Source organism: Mastacembelus armatus, chromosome 7 (genome assembly GCF_900324485.2).
Source record: "Mastacembelus armatus chromosome 7, fMasArm1.2, whole genome shotgun sequence".
Taxonomy (NCBI): domain Eukaryota; kingdom Metazoa; phylum Chordata; class Actinopteri; order Synbranchiformes; family Mastacembelidae; genus Mastacembelus; species Mastacembelus armatus.
The window spans coordinates 21,771,769-21,788,346 of record NC_046639.1 but is presented as its reverse complement, the minus strand read 5'-3'; the positions used below and the strand labels follow the sequence as shown (position 1 = coordinate 21,788,346).

The window sequence follows — 16,578 nt, the reverse complement described above, 5'->3', positions numbered from 1 at the left end:
ATCACCACAGTACTTGCATGTCAAATGCATGGATTACCTACTCATAGCTAATCTCTATTGAAGCAACGGGATGCTAGCTTTGATGTCACAGCTGTCGTTTCTGCATCATAGCTTCCTCACAGTAATCCAACAAATTCCACTTTGCCACAACTGTTCACTCACCTCACCCCTGTCTTTATCTGCCACACCCTAACTGTGTGACTGTGTTTGTGGCATCTTGTGAAGGTTTCTGGGCATGTGTTCTTTATGAATGGGGTTGCTATAGTTACAGGCAGGGATTAAATTGGGACAGAGCCCACCAGAGCTGAGCTCCACCTCCTGACATCCAAATGGCACCCTGCCGGAGCTCTGCTCCATCTCCTTCAGCATCAGAGCATTGGCAATTCTCATACTTCTGGCTTGTAACAACCACTTTCAGACTGTGTCTCACACTGACCAAACAAATGTAAAATGTCAATCCTTTCATTCGCCTTTACTAAATCATTATAGTGCAGACAGATACAGGATTGATATGAGTGTATTTACACTGAGACTGGAGCTGTGTGAAATGTAAGTACGTGGCACAACAGCAATACCTCCATTCATTTTTTTAGGTCTTCTAATGTGATATTGTGATCTTACTCTAGTCTTATTGACCTAAATGCTTGCACAGAAAACAGGTCAGCTGCCGCAACACAGGCATACTCTTTCTACATTGAAACAAAGCAGCAGTGTGCAGAATCTAGCACCATCAAGCTGTTTTTTCAGTCCAAATATTGTGTCCTCACTAGAGTTTTTCTTGGCCATTGACTGATTTGCTGCAGGGGGTCTTCAGCTTTGCTGCATACATGCGATGTTGTAGATGGTACATTTGCCTCAATGCTAAGATGCATCTGTTTTTATGAATAAACAGAAAGTTCAGTGTTTCACGAGTCATAAATTCAGTGCATGCAAAAAATTGCCTGGTACTGGAGGTGTTTTTGCTACTGGACTTCACAGTGCTTCAAGGAAGTGATTTTTTTGTTTGTTTTTTCTGTCTATAATATTAAGGTCACCTCAGTCACATTACAAAGAAACAAAAGATTAAAAGTAAATTAAAGTTCATGGTTCTCCCTACTTGTATCTGACCATTTAGAGAGGTTCAGTGTGAGATATATGGAACTTCACCAATGTATTACAGGTGATTGGGGTTCTGTTTGGTGTTCAGTGATGAACCTCATCATCTACATTCTACTAAAGATATAGTCCCTATCAAATAACCCCTGTGACAAGCCCCTCCTCAACCTCATTAGACAAAGGGTCCCTTCCTCACAATTGTGTTTAACAGCTGCTTACAGGCCAAAGGACTTGACAGGGTGAATATTATGGATTCTCTCTTTTCTTTTTCTCTCCAACACACTCTCTTCTTTTTTTTAACTGCCATGGTGTAAGAGGCACAATAGGTTGTGAAAAACTACATTAAAGCATGTACACATGCACACACACAAACTACATATCTGCACAGCTATGTGTCATGGCCCAGAAAAGCAGCCACCAATCAACTGTGCTAAATACATATTAGATAGCTACTGGGGACTGCACTCAGGAATGCAATTGAACATGTTATTTTGCCTATGGAACATGCATGCATGGACACACATATGAAGGGTACACATGCGCACACACACACACACTTTTGTGACTGGTGGCATTGATCCTTGTCAGTGCAACAATCATAGCAGGTTCAAACTTCAGTAAACATGACTTCAGCTCCCTTTCTACATTATTCTCTTCCTCCTTACACTCAACTATTCTCATTTCTTTTTCTATAAAAAATAGAAACTTTGGAGGTGGAATTACACACTACTCAAAATAGAGACCTGTTATTATTTCTCATTCTTTGCAAAGTTATTGTGTTACTGCAAGTGAAATATTTATCCTTTACAATTTGACTTCAGTTAAGTTTTTTAATTTTAATGCTTTTAAAATGTGATTTTTTTTTTTTTCTAAAACCAATTCAATGCATCCTTAGATAGAAATCAATGTCACCCAATAGGTCAACAGTTCAGCTTGGAAGTCAGTATTTAGAGTGATTAAACTCAATTACACAGCATCTTGCTGAGGTGCTACTGGGGGCCTCTCTCTGTTGTTTTCGGTTCTCTCTTTATGTGTAAATCTTGCTTGCTCCAAAATAATCAATTTTTGCCCTCTATAATCATGTACATGTTTACGTCTAACCATTCTATATTTATTTCAAGCACCTCCACCCATCATCTATCATTTGTCAAATGCTTGTCGATTCTTCCTGCATCTATTCTTTTGTCTTTTGTTCATCCAGGAGGAATGCCCGTGAGATTGTGTGTGTTACACCGGCTGGACTGGCACCAGGTACTTCATCAGTCTTTGTGGATATTGATGATGCTGAACTGAGAAACCCTGAGGTCAAGTTTAACTACACTGATGATCCCACTGTCCTGAGGATTGAACCTGACTGGAGCATTGCCAGGTAAATAACTCTTGTGTAATAATTGTCTTAGCTGGATTACAGTTTAATTTTAATCTATTTATATGGACTGTGCCAATTTGTAGACCAGTGTACCTTTCTAAACGAACTGTATTTGGCATTTCACCATTTTTTTTGGTGAATTTTGTTTTAGAGAGAAGAGTCAATTAGTTATAGCAATAAATTGCTAATGTATATTTAACAAATAAGGTGTAACTCAGTAAATGCAACAAATCAAAAAATACTTCTTGCTACTTGAATTATGTCCAGTAGGAAACATGTTTGAGTGCAGGGTGAATATTCTCAGAGGCTAGTGGCTTAAGGAAATAACAGTTTGGACCTTTTCCATTTATATTCATGCTTGTGATGCAGCATCATTACCAGGACAAATTTGAGGAAACGTTCAAGAAGCACTGGTTAAAAAGCAGACTTAAATGCTAGATGAGAGCTCTGACAGCAGATTTGGGTAGAGGTAAATTGATGGTGCCGCCAGAGATTTTTCATCTGGCTCCAGCAAGACATTTTTAGTAGAGAAAATAAGCAACAGCAGCTTGGCTGATCTGAAAATGAGGAGTGTGAGCTTGTCAGATTATACAGCCCATTAATTGTTTGAATGTAATTGGTGATTGAAGAGGCAGCTTATACCGATCAGCTGATGGTGTCTGAGGCTAAAGTTCTCTGCCTGAACTAATGCAACTCTCAGTTTGATACTCAGCTTTCCCCAGCTAAATAAATAACTCACTACTACTTAGCACTAAACATGCCAGCAGAATCACTGGGGAAGAGACACACAAGCATTAAATTAAATTGAATCAGATTTAATGGCAGAGAGGGAAGATGCACAAGCACATTGGTTTTTATGATGGATACTTGAATTGATTCTGCAAAACCTATCCCTTACCTTTTTGGGCTGGGTATTATTTCTCTTTGAGACTTTAACATACCTTGGAATAATCAGTGGTTTTAATTCTGTCTAGGGTGCATAACTGTTTGATTTGTATGTCACTACCACACTATTAATTACAATCTCATATATAATACCAACTGATTTTTGGCCCCTAATTGTCCATATACCGTCAGGCTGGATCCTAGGTCTTAATGTGTAAGAGATGGAGGCTGGCTGGCAAGGAAAGTCACAATTTCCCTACAGAACATAGTTGTTTATTACACACCACCCCATGTGAGTTGGAAGATGCTCAAATTCTGTCGAGATTAATAAGTTAACAATATATTGTTACCTAGCTGTCTGAATAGGCACTCTAACATATTATAAGAATCTAACAAATTGTAGCAGAACACCAGCTGTACCTTTCTTTGTACTGTGTGTGATTCTGACTTTTTTTCCTCTATACTCTTTATTTATTTCAAGGTTTTGAAAAAGGCAACTATATTGCCCGGTTATCCTTGGTCTACCTCCTTCCTTCCTGCTCTTTTCTTTTCTTTGTGTTGCTTCCTTTCCTGTGGTGACTCATCAGTAGATGGTAGCAGATAGATGCAGAGCTTGTTAGAGAAAAGTGTTGATGAATCCTGCCCTGTTCCCTTTGCCCAGTAGGACTGGCCGCAAAGCAGCTGAGGCCCAATCACTGCCCTGCACACCCACTGTGAGGGTGTTTGTGTGTGTGGAGCTCAAAACTAGGGTTCTACTTCAGGAAGCTCACTCAGGGGTGATGATCCCACATAAATAAGACATATACATGCACAAACACACACACACATGCACACGCACACCCCACTGATTCTCAGAGTCCCTCATGTTTGGCCCCAGATCACTCCTCCATCTGCCTGAGAAAACCGCAAAACAACACCCCCACCTTCCAAACTTTAACAAAACTGTAATACACAATGTGTGCAAGTTGCGTCCAGCTAGAGAGAGCTTTAATTTAGCTGACTTGTTTCAGCCAGTACCACTGTGTCACATGTTGGCTCAGGTACAAGGTGTAACGAACCAGTGAGATATGATATCATTTTGCTTTATACATCATTATTGTGCTTGGGTGATGATAGCAGGAGTGGATGAAAGATAAAAAGAGCGGGAGATGAGAGAGAGACTGCATTGTTATGGTGCTGGGCTGATGACTTCCTATTTAGAAAGAAGACAGAACACTTCAAAATAAATCAATGAAGAGTGCTCATCTAGAATACTGAAGAAAGATTTTTGGTCAGCAGTAGAGGTTACAGAAGCCATTTTGGACCAAAGACTGGCTGTAGCTGGGTATGAGGCTTGACAAGGTACCTTTAAGCAAAGCAATAAATCTCCCTTCTATTCAGTAGTGTAATGATTACCCCATATATCCTAAATGTGTAGATTTATTTCATAAAGGTGTTTATTTAATTACACATGAGCATATAAATCACACATAAAGTTGTATACCAAGTGCATTCAGAAGTCATCACTGAATGGGCAGAGGTCTGGTGTCATAGTTCCAACTGACTGCAGTATGTGAATTAATATAGTGTAGTTGGAAATAACGGACATGCTAACAAGCTAAGAACATGCAAACACTAATCTTAATAGCTGTTCAAACATCAGTCCATTTTCTGTACTGTGCCATTCTCTCCCCTTGGCATTCTGTTCCTATAATTGTACATCATTTTATTCAATGAAAAAGTTATTGAAGAGGGAAAAGGAAGCTCTCCAAGCTAGCTATCTTGCCAAGTCTCAATTAGGCAATGTCTGTTAGCAAGCTCCTTAACTCCTCTACCACACTGAGTTTACAGTGTTTATTCAAAATGTAATTGTGCTATTGATTCCTCTCTCATAGCTGTTTGCAAGACAAATCTAATGCTAATTCATTGGTTAAAAGTTGAACTAATTAATCCACTGATTGCCACAATTCTGATAACATTAATTCATTGCCTTCATGGTTTCAGTGATTGAAATGCCAATGAGACGGCATCCGAAGTGTGTATTTTATTTATGTTACCCAATATTTATGGCACATTTCACAGTGAAATTACAAGGAATCTTTTCAAAATTCCCTTCTGTAGAAAAAAAGTACTATTTATGGCAGTCAGTGAGGAGGGTTAAACTAAGATTACGAGAAACAGGAAAACAGAGTAGTAAAACAAAATGAGAGGACAGGAATGGCAAGAGAGCAAGAGCATATAGCAACACTAACAACACTGGTTAGATTTCCCCTGCTATCCCTGAGAGTTTATCCTGATTGTCTTCTTGTCTGTTCCCTCAAGCATGTACCTGAGCTAAAGAGACTCACTTAGACAAAGAGAGGAGCAACAGGGACAGAGGGACTCAGCACAAATATACATCAAGCTGAGGAGGAGGGCATGGGGGCGAAGGAGAACAAGGCAGAGGATGGGCAGTATTATAAGTGCAGTCTGCCTAGTCCCATGATGCTGTTGTGGCAGTGACATAAACATCTAATTAAAACTCAGTTCATTTGAATGTGGACTCAGATGCCATGCTCCCTTATTAGTCAGCTGCCTTCATCACTTATATAAAGAGCACAGTAATATTATATGAGGTCACTTTTTTCTTTTATTAGCATCTTGCCTAGTATATGAGCAAACAGAATATAATGTACAGTTATTGTACAGCAGGAGCAATTTGTTTCAGTTCATGGTGCCTTACAGTAGCTGTGGCTGTCAAAATACCAGTCCTGAAGTTGATGCCACTCCGAGTATCTACAATCATATTCTAAGATATTCTAAGATACTCAGTATGAATGAGAGTCACTCTTCCTAGTCTGTAATAGGCAAATTGAGAAGAATAGAACTAAGAAAACAGACTTGAATCCTTTTGAAATGTTGTCCAGCTTTGTCATTTACTCCCTGTCATTACCATTTGCTATATTTGTAGGTCTCTGTGAACGTCTGATAATAGCCAGCAGGACTCTGCATCAATAACATTAGAAGGCTCTTTCTCTGCTTCATAGAATAATATCACTTACGTTGTTGCTGGTCAGTGTACACTACGTTCTTCTTGATAGCTGGATTAATGTGTGAGATAAAAAGACACATACTGTACATGTTGCAGAAGTCAGTGGTAATACATGGTGGCCCACTAGAGGGAATGTGCCTTGTTATTCATCTGTGATGGAGGGTTGGAGAGGATATTCTTACATGGACAATGAGCCAGAGACAGAGACTTGCCCAATGCTTCAATGAGCAGCATGTCGCCACTGATCAATTTGCAGCTGCACAAGGTGGTGAAAATACTTCTGCTTTCTGAGTCAAGAGGCGCAAAGTCCAAACAATACTGTGGCACGACCATCTATTTTCACATGGAGACAATATGTGCAGGATTGCTGAAAGCTTCCCAAAGTTATCATCATCATCAGTTATCAAGAATGGCAGATAAAGAAATAAAGAACAGGCAGCACACCACAATAGGGCGAGCTCCAGAAAGGATTTCAAGGAATCCAGTCTGCAGTCTGTAGATGATTGGCCCAAATATACCTAGATGTCTGCTTTCAAAAGTCTAAAATTTTACTTTGGCATTAGACTCCACAATATTTAAGAGCACACAAGACAAACAACACACCAGGTGAGTCTTTGGCGGTCCACAGAAAAGACACTTGCCTACAGAATATGAGCAATTTCCAACCTGCCCCTGCAGAAAGCTGATACCCCCAAAGCAAGAGAGGAAATGAATCTTAAATACATTTGTCTTTAATGTATAGAATGTGGAGGCAGCGGCCAATCAGGGATCTCTCAGCAAAGAATTGGATGTATTACATTCCACATTCAGCAAGACACCTGCAAAGAGATGGCATACTGACATATAAGGGTCTTGGCCATTTGAACAACCAACTTCACAAAGGCCCAAAGTAGCGATTGGTTGTCTGCTGCATGTTTTAAAAAACACTTCAGTGTCCAATGTGCAGTAAGGGAGCTGTGCATTGTTTATGGGGTTTCAAGATTCAAGTTTTTATCCCAGCCTTTTATTTCAGACAGCAGTGAGAGACTAGAGTATATCCCCCCTCTAGGCAGTAAGGACCTTGCAGAAAGATACATAGCACACACTATATTTCTCAGAGGCACAGCAGTCAAAGAAAACATAGTCAAGTACTCAGAAGTTGGGACCACCATAGTAAAAACAAGAAAGGGATCGAGGAGGCAAAACATCTCTCACTGAAACCTCGTAAATCCAGTTTAAGTGTAGCAGTGAAAGTGACAGAATAACTCTCTTGTCTTTATAAGTGGCCATGAACTCAGTGAGCCTCTCTTGGCACTAGTAATTTTGCATTCTGGGGGTTATCAAAGGAAGTCCACAAAACATTTTGGGTCAGACAAACAAACAATAGCATTGAAGACTTAATCATAAACTCCAAAAACAAATCCACAGTCTCAGTCTCAGTAATGAACATAGATGTTTCTAGAACAGGATGGTGTGAGTGTGCCTGCCCACACTACTCACTAGCAAAATGAGGCAAGCACACATTTACTGTGGAAGAGTTAGAGCATATACAGTACAATACAGTATAAACACAATGTAGTGTATGTACTCTGTGGATGTGTTTTCACTTTCACTCCAACATATGCTCTTTGTGCTCTCTGTCCTCCTTTTTTCTCTCTGTAAACTCTCTGTAAATTCCATTATAAAAGGTCCATCCCTCAGCCCTACCTGATGCCCAGGGCACACAGTGCTACACTTGGAGCCAAACTTTATTTCCTGTGAAGTGATCAAGCTGTTCTTTTCTAAGATTTTTAATAATAGCTTCAGACATGGAGTGCTGAACTATGCAAGTTTATGAAGTTTAGTTTGGCTTATTTTCAAATGCCAACCAACCCAGATTCTGCCATGTTGTTGCCATAATGAAGTTTGTATTGCGCTGAAACAATACGTTGGACGAAACATAACAAAGCTCAGAGGATACTTTCTTCCAACACTACAAATAAATGTTTAAATTAAATAAAATAAAAGTTTCAAAATTGTTGATGCTGATCAGTAAAAGGTTTACAGACAATATGTTTATATGTTAATATACAATAAGTTCTTCACTAAAAAATCTTGCAATACAATTTCTACCCATAATGATAACGGCATTTTTAAACTGTTTCATGGCAGTGTTTAGGCACTCGCAGCACTCAGTTAAGGTTAGGGAAAGATGGTGATTTTGGTTCAGTATGGGAAATGTCCACAGTACAACATTAATGTTCATTTTGGGGTAATTTGTAGCAGTCAAATTCGTCCATTACCAACCAGAGGGTTGTTAGCCCTGGACAAGGTTTTCCCTACAGACTGGGCCATTCTTTTTGCCTTTACCTATTCTCCTCTTTTGTGTTTCTGCAGTGGTGGGACTCTGCTGACAGTTAGTGGGACCAACTTTGCAACCATTCGAGAACCGAAGATCAGGGCCAAGTATGGGCAGGCAGAATCATTCCATGTGAGTATTGATGAAACTGATGAACACATACACCTAGCACATAAACACAGACGCACACCTAAACACACACACACACAGCACACACAGTGCAAGGATGCAGGTTAACAAATAGTTCACTATGACAAGCAGCCAGTGCAGAAAACCGACACCAGCAAAGATAAGCTCCAATACACATGAAGAAATTCACCAAGACACCCGGGCATAATTCAGATTTATGCATATATATACACATTAACAGACAAATATATTTGCTTATACCTCTCCGCAGAAACCAGACAACTACAGTACTTCTATAATACTGCTAAAAGATTATATGATTGTATGTGTGCTGCTCACATCTCCTCTTTCTGCAGCTAGATCTTCAGACATCTAGCTCAGGCACATAGATTTATGAGGCCTGAGGTAGCGTGACACATGAGTGTTTGTGTCACAAAAAGAAAGAGATAACATGAGAGAGACTGTGTGAGTGTGAGAGACAGAGGCAGAGGATGTTTAAAGTGGTGATGAAGGAAGAAGACAGTTCACACAAAACCTGGAGTCCCAGTTGAGGAGTGGAAGATTTGAATCAATTGTGTAGATAATGTTTGCAGAGCACTGTGCTGATTGTTACTGTGAGTTCAAGCTCTTTAGTTGTCAGGGTTAAGAATTGAACGTCAAACAATACTAAGGCACCTGCAGATAAAGCCGTTGTTTATTGAGGCAAACAGCCTACAAGGTGCACCCAACACATCCCTTTATCAAAGTGCTAATTTGCACTTAAAGGACCACGCTAATGTTTTTTACTGCAAATCACAAATACTTAACTGCCAGTCATTTTTCAGAGCAGACCGCATTTTACATTTTTCATACATTGTCTCGCCTTCCTGAGAACTGTTGAATTCCGATCATCTTAGTGCAATAGTCAGCTTGCGGTGACTACTTTTAGTTTGTCACAGTGGAATCACCATATTCCACATCATTTCTGTTGAATATTTATATTAGTTTTGTCAGGGTTGTCATGGGTCTGCAAAACGGGGTGTGTCTTGCCATAGGCTTGGATTAGTTTCCTATTAAATAGGACAAAAAATGTCTACAACATCATGTTCATTCTCCAAAGTATGAAAAATATTACAGGTCCAGGCAAATTCACACAGCACATTGCAGATTAACAGACTATAAATCTGCAACTAATTTTAATTTCTAATAGGTATAACAGCATCTCAGTTTTACAGCGCATTTACTTACAATGGTGGATTAATAAAAAGAGATTATTCAGTTATCATTATTTACAAAGGAGACCAAACTACCTCTTTTATATATGATATTCTTTTGTAAATAGAAGTCATTTGTAGGACATATTTAAGTTTTGCACAAATTATTTAGATATAATAGTTTCATAATAACAGTTTCATCCTATAAATACTAAAGGAGTTTTCTTTTTCCTTACCATCTGAAATCACTTATCTCAAATTTAAATATAGTATAGTAATGTACTATATACTATACTAGTATGTCTAATATACTGTATAAATTTGTATCATATCTCCCTCATTTTCAGAACTGTACAGTGTATAACAACTCAGTCATGGTGTGCCTGGCTCCATCAGTGGCAGATTCTGAGTTGGGTTTTTCAGAGACCGGCACCAGCCCAGATGAAATCGGGTTTTACATGGACAACGTGAATGCTCTGGTGGTTGTCAACGAGACTTTCAGCTACTACCCTGATCCTGTGTTTGAACCACTGAGTCCCTCTGGAATACTGGAGCTCAAACCCACATCACCACTTATTCTCAAGGTGAAGTGTTGTTTTGAGGGATTTCTTTTTATCTATCTGTGCATTTCATTTTATTTTATCAGGGTTGTGATCTGAGGCTTCCAACTCGCAAACACCATTGGCTGGTACTTATCTAGGAGACTTTGTAAACACTTGTCAGGGACTTGTTCTACAATGGAGCTGTGAAGATGAAAAGATGCACTGCCTTTAAACAACTAATGCAGTGGGAATGAAGGTTTCGACACCTGCTCACTATTGACAATTGACACATTTAATTGGTGTTAGAAAATGGTCCAGATATAAGGCTAATTTAATTTGTTTAGTTTTTAAAAATAGAATCAGGTGCTGGTATCAGCCAGAGCATCCCTACTCCATATATTGAATCACAGAGTCAAATTTGATGGGAAATCTTCAGCACTGATTTCTCAGTTAGTCCTACCTTAGTTACTATTGCTAACCCTGTCAAGTTTTCCATTCAACACATATTGATACATTGGTAGACAACAACTGATGTGGCTGGCTGAAATTGCAAATGTTACTAATGGATTTTAAAAGAGTTGGTTGAAAGTGCTGCTGTTAGATCGGTACCATGGTAAACAATGAAGCTAAAGCTGCATGTCCCTGCAAAACGTCAGTAGGGGACATGTACATAAAGAAACAGCATTGTTCATGTTTACCAGCTGCTTTAGATAAAGAAAATGCTGTTCTTTTATTTCAAACAGAACTAAAAGTAGATTTAACTACCTATTTAAATGTGAAATAAAACTGTACGGATACTGATGGTTGTTTTTTGAGAGATGCTATTGATTTTAAAAAAGACTTGAACAACTGTACAAAAAAAGTGTGTGTATATGCAGTGTTTCCATACACAATTGTACAATGATTTATTTGAACTTAGGTAGTGGTAGATAGATGTTTATCTCCCAAGGTTTTTTGACTTTTAGGTTAACTACAAGAGTACCAAACATATTGAACATATCTTGTATTAATAAAGGAAAAGCTTGAAACACACAAGCACACTCACAAGCATTTTTTCATAACAGAAAAAAGTGTTCACAAATGTGTTTACAAGGTCTCTCAGAGAGGAAAAGAAACATCTCACAAATTCATCATTGAAAGCTGAAAGCAAACAACCACAACCATCAAAGGCCAATTTCTGTCCTTCAGTGACTAACAGCTACTTCTTTTGACTGCTGTCGTCCTCTGCAGCCTCAAGCCCCCTTAAATAAAAGTCTTTTCAATTTGTGTAATTAATTTCTAGCTGTGGAATGGCAACGGTGGAAGTGCACAGGCTTATGGTCCTGGAGATTTGGATTATGTTGGTTTTCATTTTCATTAATAATGATCGGACATAAGTACAGTATATGAAATAATTTGGCAAATTCGGAGTCAAGAGTATGTGTTATTGTGTTATCTCACAGAGCTCACCTGAAATGTTTAGTCAAAGAGTGACTGGAGAGGAATTAAAGTAGCTGTTTGGGAGACAATATGTGTGTGCTAAATGTAAAATTAACTGATGATATAACCAACACGTTTGTCTTGAAACAACATAAGGAGGTAACAAAAAAATACTATATGGGCTCCACGGTGTAAATAGCATAAAGCAACATAATAGAATTTTTACAGTTCAGTGTATTTGTATTGAGCCCAGTGCTCAATATCTTTGGGTAGTATATGCCTAAGATTTCTCTGACATTATCAGGGAGTGTGTTATGCTATTTATTTCTATGAAGAGATTGAAATCAGCGTAACAGTTACAATTTATTTCTTAAATTATAATGTATTACCAAAGAGCCTCTTAGTAATTGTCAAATGTCCTACTTGGTTGGTGTAACTAAGATGGATAAGATGGTATTTGGTAGGGTTATATGTGATTATAGGGTTTCCTAAAGATGCACTGTGTTGATCTTTCATCTGAAGTGTGTTTTTAGTGAAGTGTGTTAGCGTGAAAAAAAAATTATTGGTGTTTCGCAAGTGCTTTCCTGTGTGTGCTTGTGTGTTTTTGAGAGTGTGTTCTGGCATGATGCTTCTTGTTTGTTGGGTGCATGTGTGGCAACAGCTCTGTGTGGGGCTGTAACTCAAGTGCATGTGTGGCTTGAACTCTGCATGTGTGTTTGTGACTAGGAGGCTGTGTGTGTCTAAGTGTTTGTTTGCAAGCTGGAATGGGATGCATGTTTACAGGGTTGCAGAGCAGGGCTGGGTGGCAGCCTGCAGAGATGGTGGGATTGGAAAACGGAGTCTCTCTCTGCATCCCACTGCTAAACCAGCGGGAGACACGGCAACTATCTCCTCTTGCTCTGTCGATCTCTCTCGCTCACTAGCTCTGTTTCCTGCTTATTCCCCTTTTCTTTCTCGCTTTACACTATATTCCTTTCATCTTTTTCCACTTCTCATATTCTTTTCTCTGCTCTCCACATCCATTCTACAAATGTTTTCTTACTACTTTTACTATCTGTCTTGTTTTGTCTGAATTCATCTTTCATCCAGTTGTCTTTTGTTTTTCTACTGTTACTTGGGTCCCTGCTTTTCACAACACTAACTGCTCCCGTCCATCCCAAAGTGTGTCTTGATTTGGTACCTGTGGATTTAATATTGAATGAAAAACTGAAGCTGAAATAGAAAAATGCTGAAATTTATACACCCAGACTTAATATCTGAACACAAGACAGACACAGAATTGGTCAATGTGGGTGGGTTTGTGTGTTTCTCTCATGCCTCTATACAATATATGCAGTACAGTAAGCATAAGTTCACCTTTATAGCATCTTCTTTATGATCCTCTCTCATTTTTCCTTTGGTTTTTCACTTATTTTATCAGAATAATGTCAAAATGGGAAAACCTCAAAAAGTCCAGCTACAAACTGATAAACAGTGTTATCAGCGGTTCAAGCAAACACTTGTCTTGCAAATGCAAGTAGTTTTTGTTTAAATGGCTTGTTCTTTTACATTGTCAAAAATCACATTAAAAGTCCAAAACCAACAGTGAACAAGTGAATTAAGTGAGATTATTGTGTATGTATCCAAAGTCTGATTTAGGATGCTCCTCTATGTCATAGAACTCCATTGTTTGACCAAAAACTAATAAAAAGACATCATGACATGTTCCTTCATTATGGCAAATGTGCACTGTAGTTCCTCATGGTTGAATCCCACATACAATAAGAAAGCACCAAATGTGTATTAATCCAATAAGAATAAACATCACTAGCCATATTCTTTACAACATTTTTATCTAGTGGCTTATTTCTCATCATTTATTCACAAATTTAAAGAATCATAATTATTATATCATTAAGTTATTGCCTCTTCAGTATGGTATTTCTTTTTCTGTCTTTAGGGGCGTAACCTGATCCCAGCAGCTCCGGGGAATAGCCGCCTGAACTACACAGTGCTGATTGGAGAAACTCCATGTGTCCTCACACTATCTGAAAGCCAGCTGCTGTGCGAATGGCCAAATCTTACCGGACAACACAAAGTCACGGTCAGATCACAACTCTACCCTCTGCCTCTTCAACTCTGTCTCTATGAATGACACTCCAACCTGTTGTGATTTTGCCTTTACTTAAAGTTTACACTTTTGCCCCATGTTGTCCCAGCATGTATTTAATGGATTATCTGAGAGCACTTATTATAGAGTCCCTTATTATAGACTGAGACCTTCATGGTAGACTTCTTTCTTAATATAATTTATTTGTAATTTTTCTTATGCATTTTATTACTGGGTCAGTTTTCAGAATTTAGCTATGAAGCAGTTTAAAAAAGGACAGAAAATGCCACCTGTTCTACTTGGTATATCGACACAGCCTCAGTAATTCATGTTTATGAATATGAAAACATTCTTGCCTGACAATCACAGCCCATAATGTCACTCTAACCTTGTTGGTGAGTTATGTGTATAACCCCTCATGTCGTTTCTAAACAATTTCCTCTGACAGATCCAGGATATGCTTCATTGAGCTTGCGCACCAAGGCTGCTGTTAAATATGGAACGCTTAATTAACATGTTGATCTTCATTGGCCTTTAGCAGGCCCATTGCTGAAAATAGGGCAGCAGAAGTTCAGCTCATTTACAAGTACCACAATCCTGATAAATATATGACTGTACATTCAAAACAAATCTTCACATTGTGCACCATTACAGTTCTGTTACCACCGGGAACGTTTTGACATCTCTGCAGATGGAAAACCATGTTTCTTTCTGTCCACTGAAGCGTATCACACCAGCAGCTATGCAGGCGTCAGCACTTCTCTGCACATAGTTGTGGATTTGAGAGGTTTTCAGGTTCCTCAGTGTCATCTCCATTTTTCATATATTTTCATTAGCTTCACTTTACCTTGATAGTGTAGACATTTAACACTACACAGAGTTCAATTTATCAAACACTCAATAAATTTGCAAGTCAGTGTTTCACCCACTTTCACCTCTAGTCAAAGCTACACTCATTCATATTGCACCACACTGCATCAAAACATTGCCCAGCTTCAAACTTGGCTGATGCAAATAAAGAACTTATTGTGACATTAAGCACATTTGATAACTGTCTACATAAAGAAACTTGTAAGGTTTTTGCAAGGTTTTTCTAAACCCTTGGCAAGTCCATCTCAAGCTAAAGTTTTCACTTAGAAATTTATTGTTATATTTCAGAATATAGTATCCACACAGGGTTATAACAAATTAACAGGCTATACATAGAATACCTAATCCTACAAGCGCAAAACATTTTATTCATGGAAGTAGAAAATTAACTAGAACAGAATGTAGGTAAAGGGGTAAATAATGTATGCAATTTTTTTGGTAAGAGCATATCCACTTTTACTGCAGTTTGTGTCCACGACAAGGTACTGCCAACAGTGGATATCTGTCCTTTCCTATGCAGAAACATAAAAGCTGGTATTAAGAATAGAATTGTTTCTCAAGGATGCCACTGATACACAGACACTAAGCTTGTCTCTAAGCTTTAATCCAGGAACCTTGTTCCCTGTATAAACCTTTCTGATGTGCAAATTTTTTCCAACTCTCAAAAATCCAAGCTAAAGTTGCATTTTTTTGAAAGTTATCCTTCCTGTTTAGATATGTGAAGTGTCACAGGCTGCAACTGCAACCTCCTCCCACAGTGTGAAAACAGTGTGTCAATGTCACATTCATTTCATATATTCTGAAACAACAATATATTATAGCAGGAAGTGGTTCAGGAAAAAGTCACAAAACAAGCCCAGAAGTGCAACTCGTGCAACCATTCAGCTTTACTTGTCAAGAGTGTTGAGCTGTCAACAGACTGAAGGCTGAACTCTCTGATTCAGTCTGACTGGATCAGATTTTCATAATCAGTGCGTAGCTCTTGGAGCATCTGTATTAAAAAAGGTCAAACCTCAGCCAGGTGAAGCAGCACTCAGAATTTATTTGGATGTTTGTGTGAATATTCCAGCAGTACACCCATTCAAGCCCCCTCCCACCTCCTGCCCCTTTTAAACTTATCACCGATGTCCTTTCAGTCATTTCACTAGATCTTTATGACATTTACTCCCTGCTAGCTACAGCCAGTATACCTAGAAAGCCACTGACAGTGCATCCATGTAATTCAATATGATAGCTCTCAACGGAACCAGCCAGCTCCAAGGTGGAACTCTCTTGATTTTTTTCTTTTTTTTTTTTTTTATTTGAAGGAAATGTCATGTTGAATATCGGAGCGATGCGATGTGTTGGAGGGGGTGGTGGAGTTAGTCCTTCGTCTGACAATAGCCAAAGAAAAAATAGAGCTGTCTGTTCCTATCTCTTCTGCTATATGTGTGTGTGTGTGTGTGTGTGTGTGTGTGTGTGTGTGTGTGTGTGTGTGTGTGTGTGCGTGTGCGTGTGCGTGCGCGTGTGCGTGTGTGTGTGTGTGTGTGTGTGTTACTAAATGCACTCTATTTCTATGGCTCTTTCTAATGTGTGTCAATGTGTGTCAGTGTTCATATGTTTTTGTTTATGCACACATCTTTGACTTTGCATCTGTCGTGCAGTGTGCTGCAGTGGGGGT

At 38.8% G+C, this 16,578-nt stretch overlaps 1 protein-coding gene across 3 annotated transcripts in view; it reads left to right on the top strand.

The window, feature by feature from the left end:
• The window catches only part of LOC113145505 (plexin-A1-like), a 206,197-nt gene that overhangs the window by 158,987 nt on the left and 30,632 nt on the right, over positions 1–16,578 (top strand). For all 3 annotated transcript variants that reach the window (XM_026332319.1, XM_026332321.1, XM_026332320.1), the window contains 4 exons: positions 2,297–2,464; positions 8,715–8,808; positions 10,346–10,582; positions 13,899–14,042. In XM_026332319.1, coding sequence (XP_026188104.1) covers positions 2,297–2,464; positions 8,715–8,808; positions 10,346–10,582; positions 13,899–14,042 — 643 coding nt within the window. The remainder of the gene's footprint in view (positions 1–2,296; positions 2,465–8,714; positions 8,809–10,345; positions 10,583–13,898; positions 14,043–16,578) is intronic.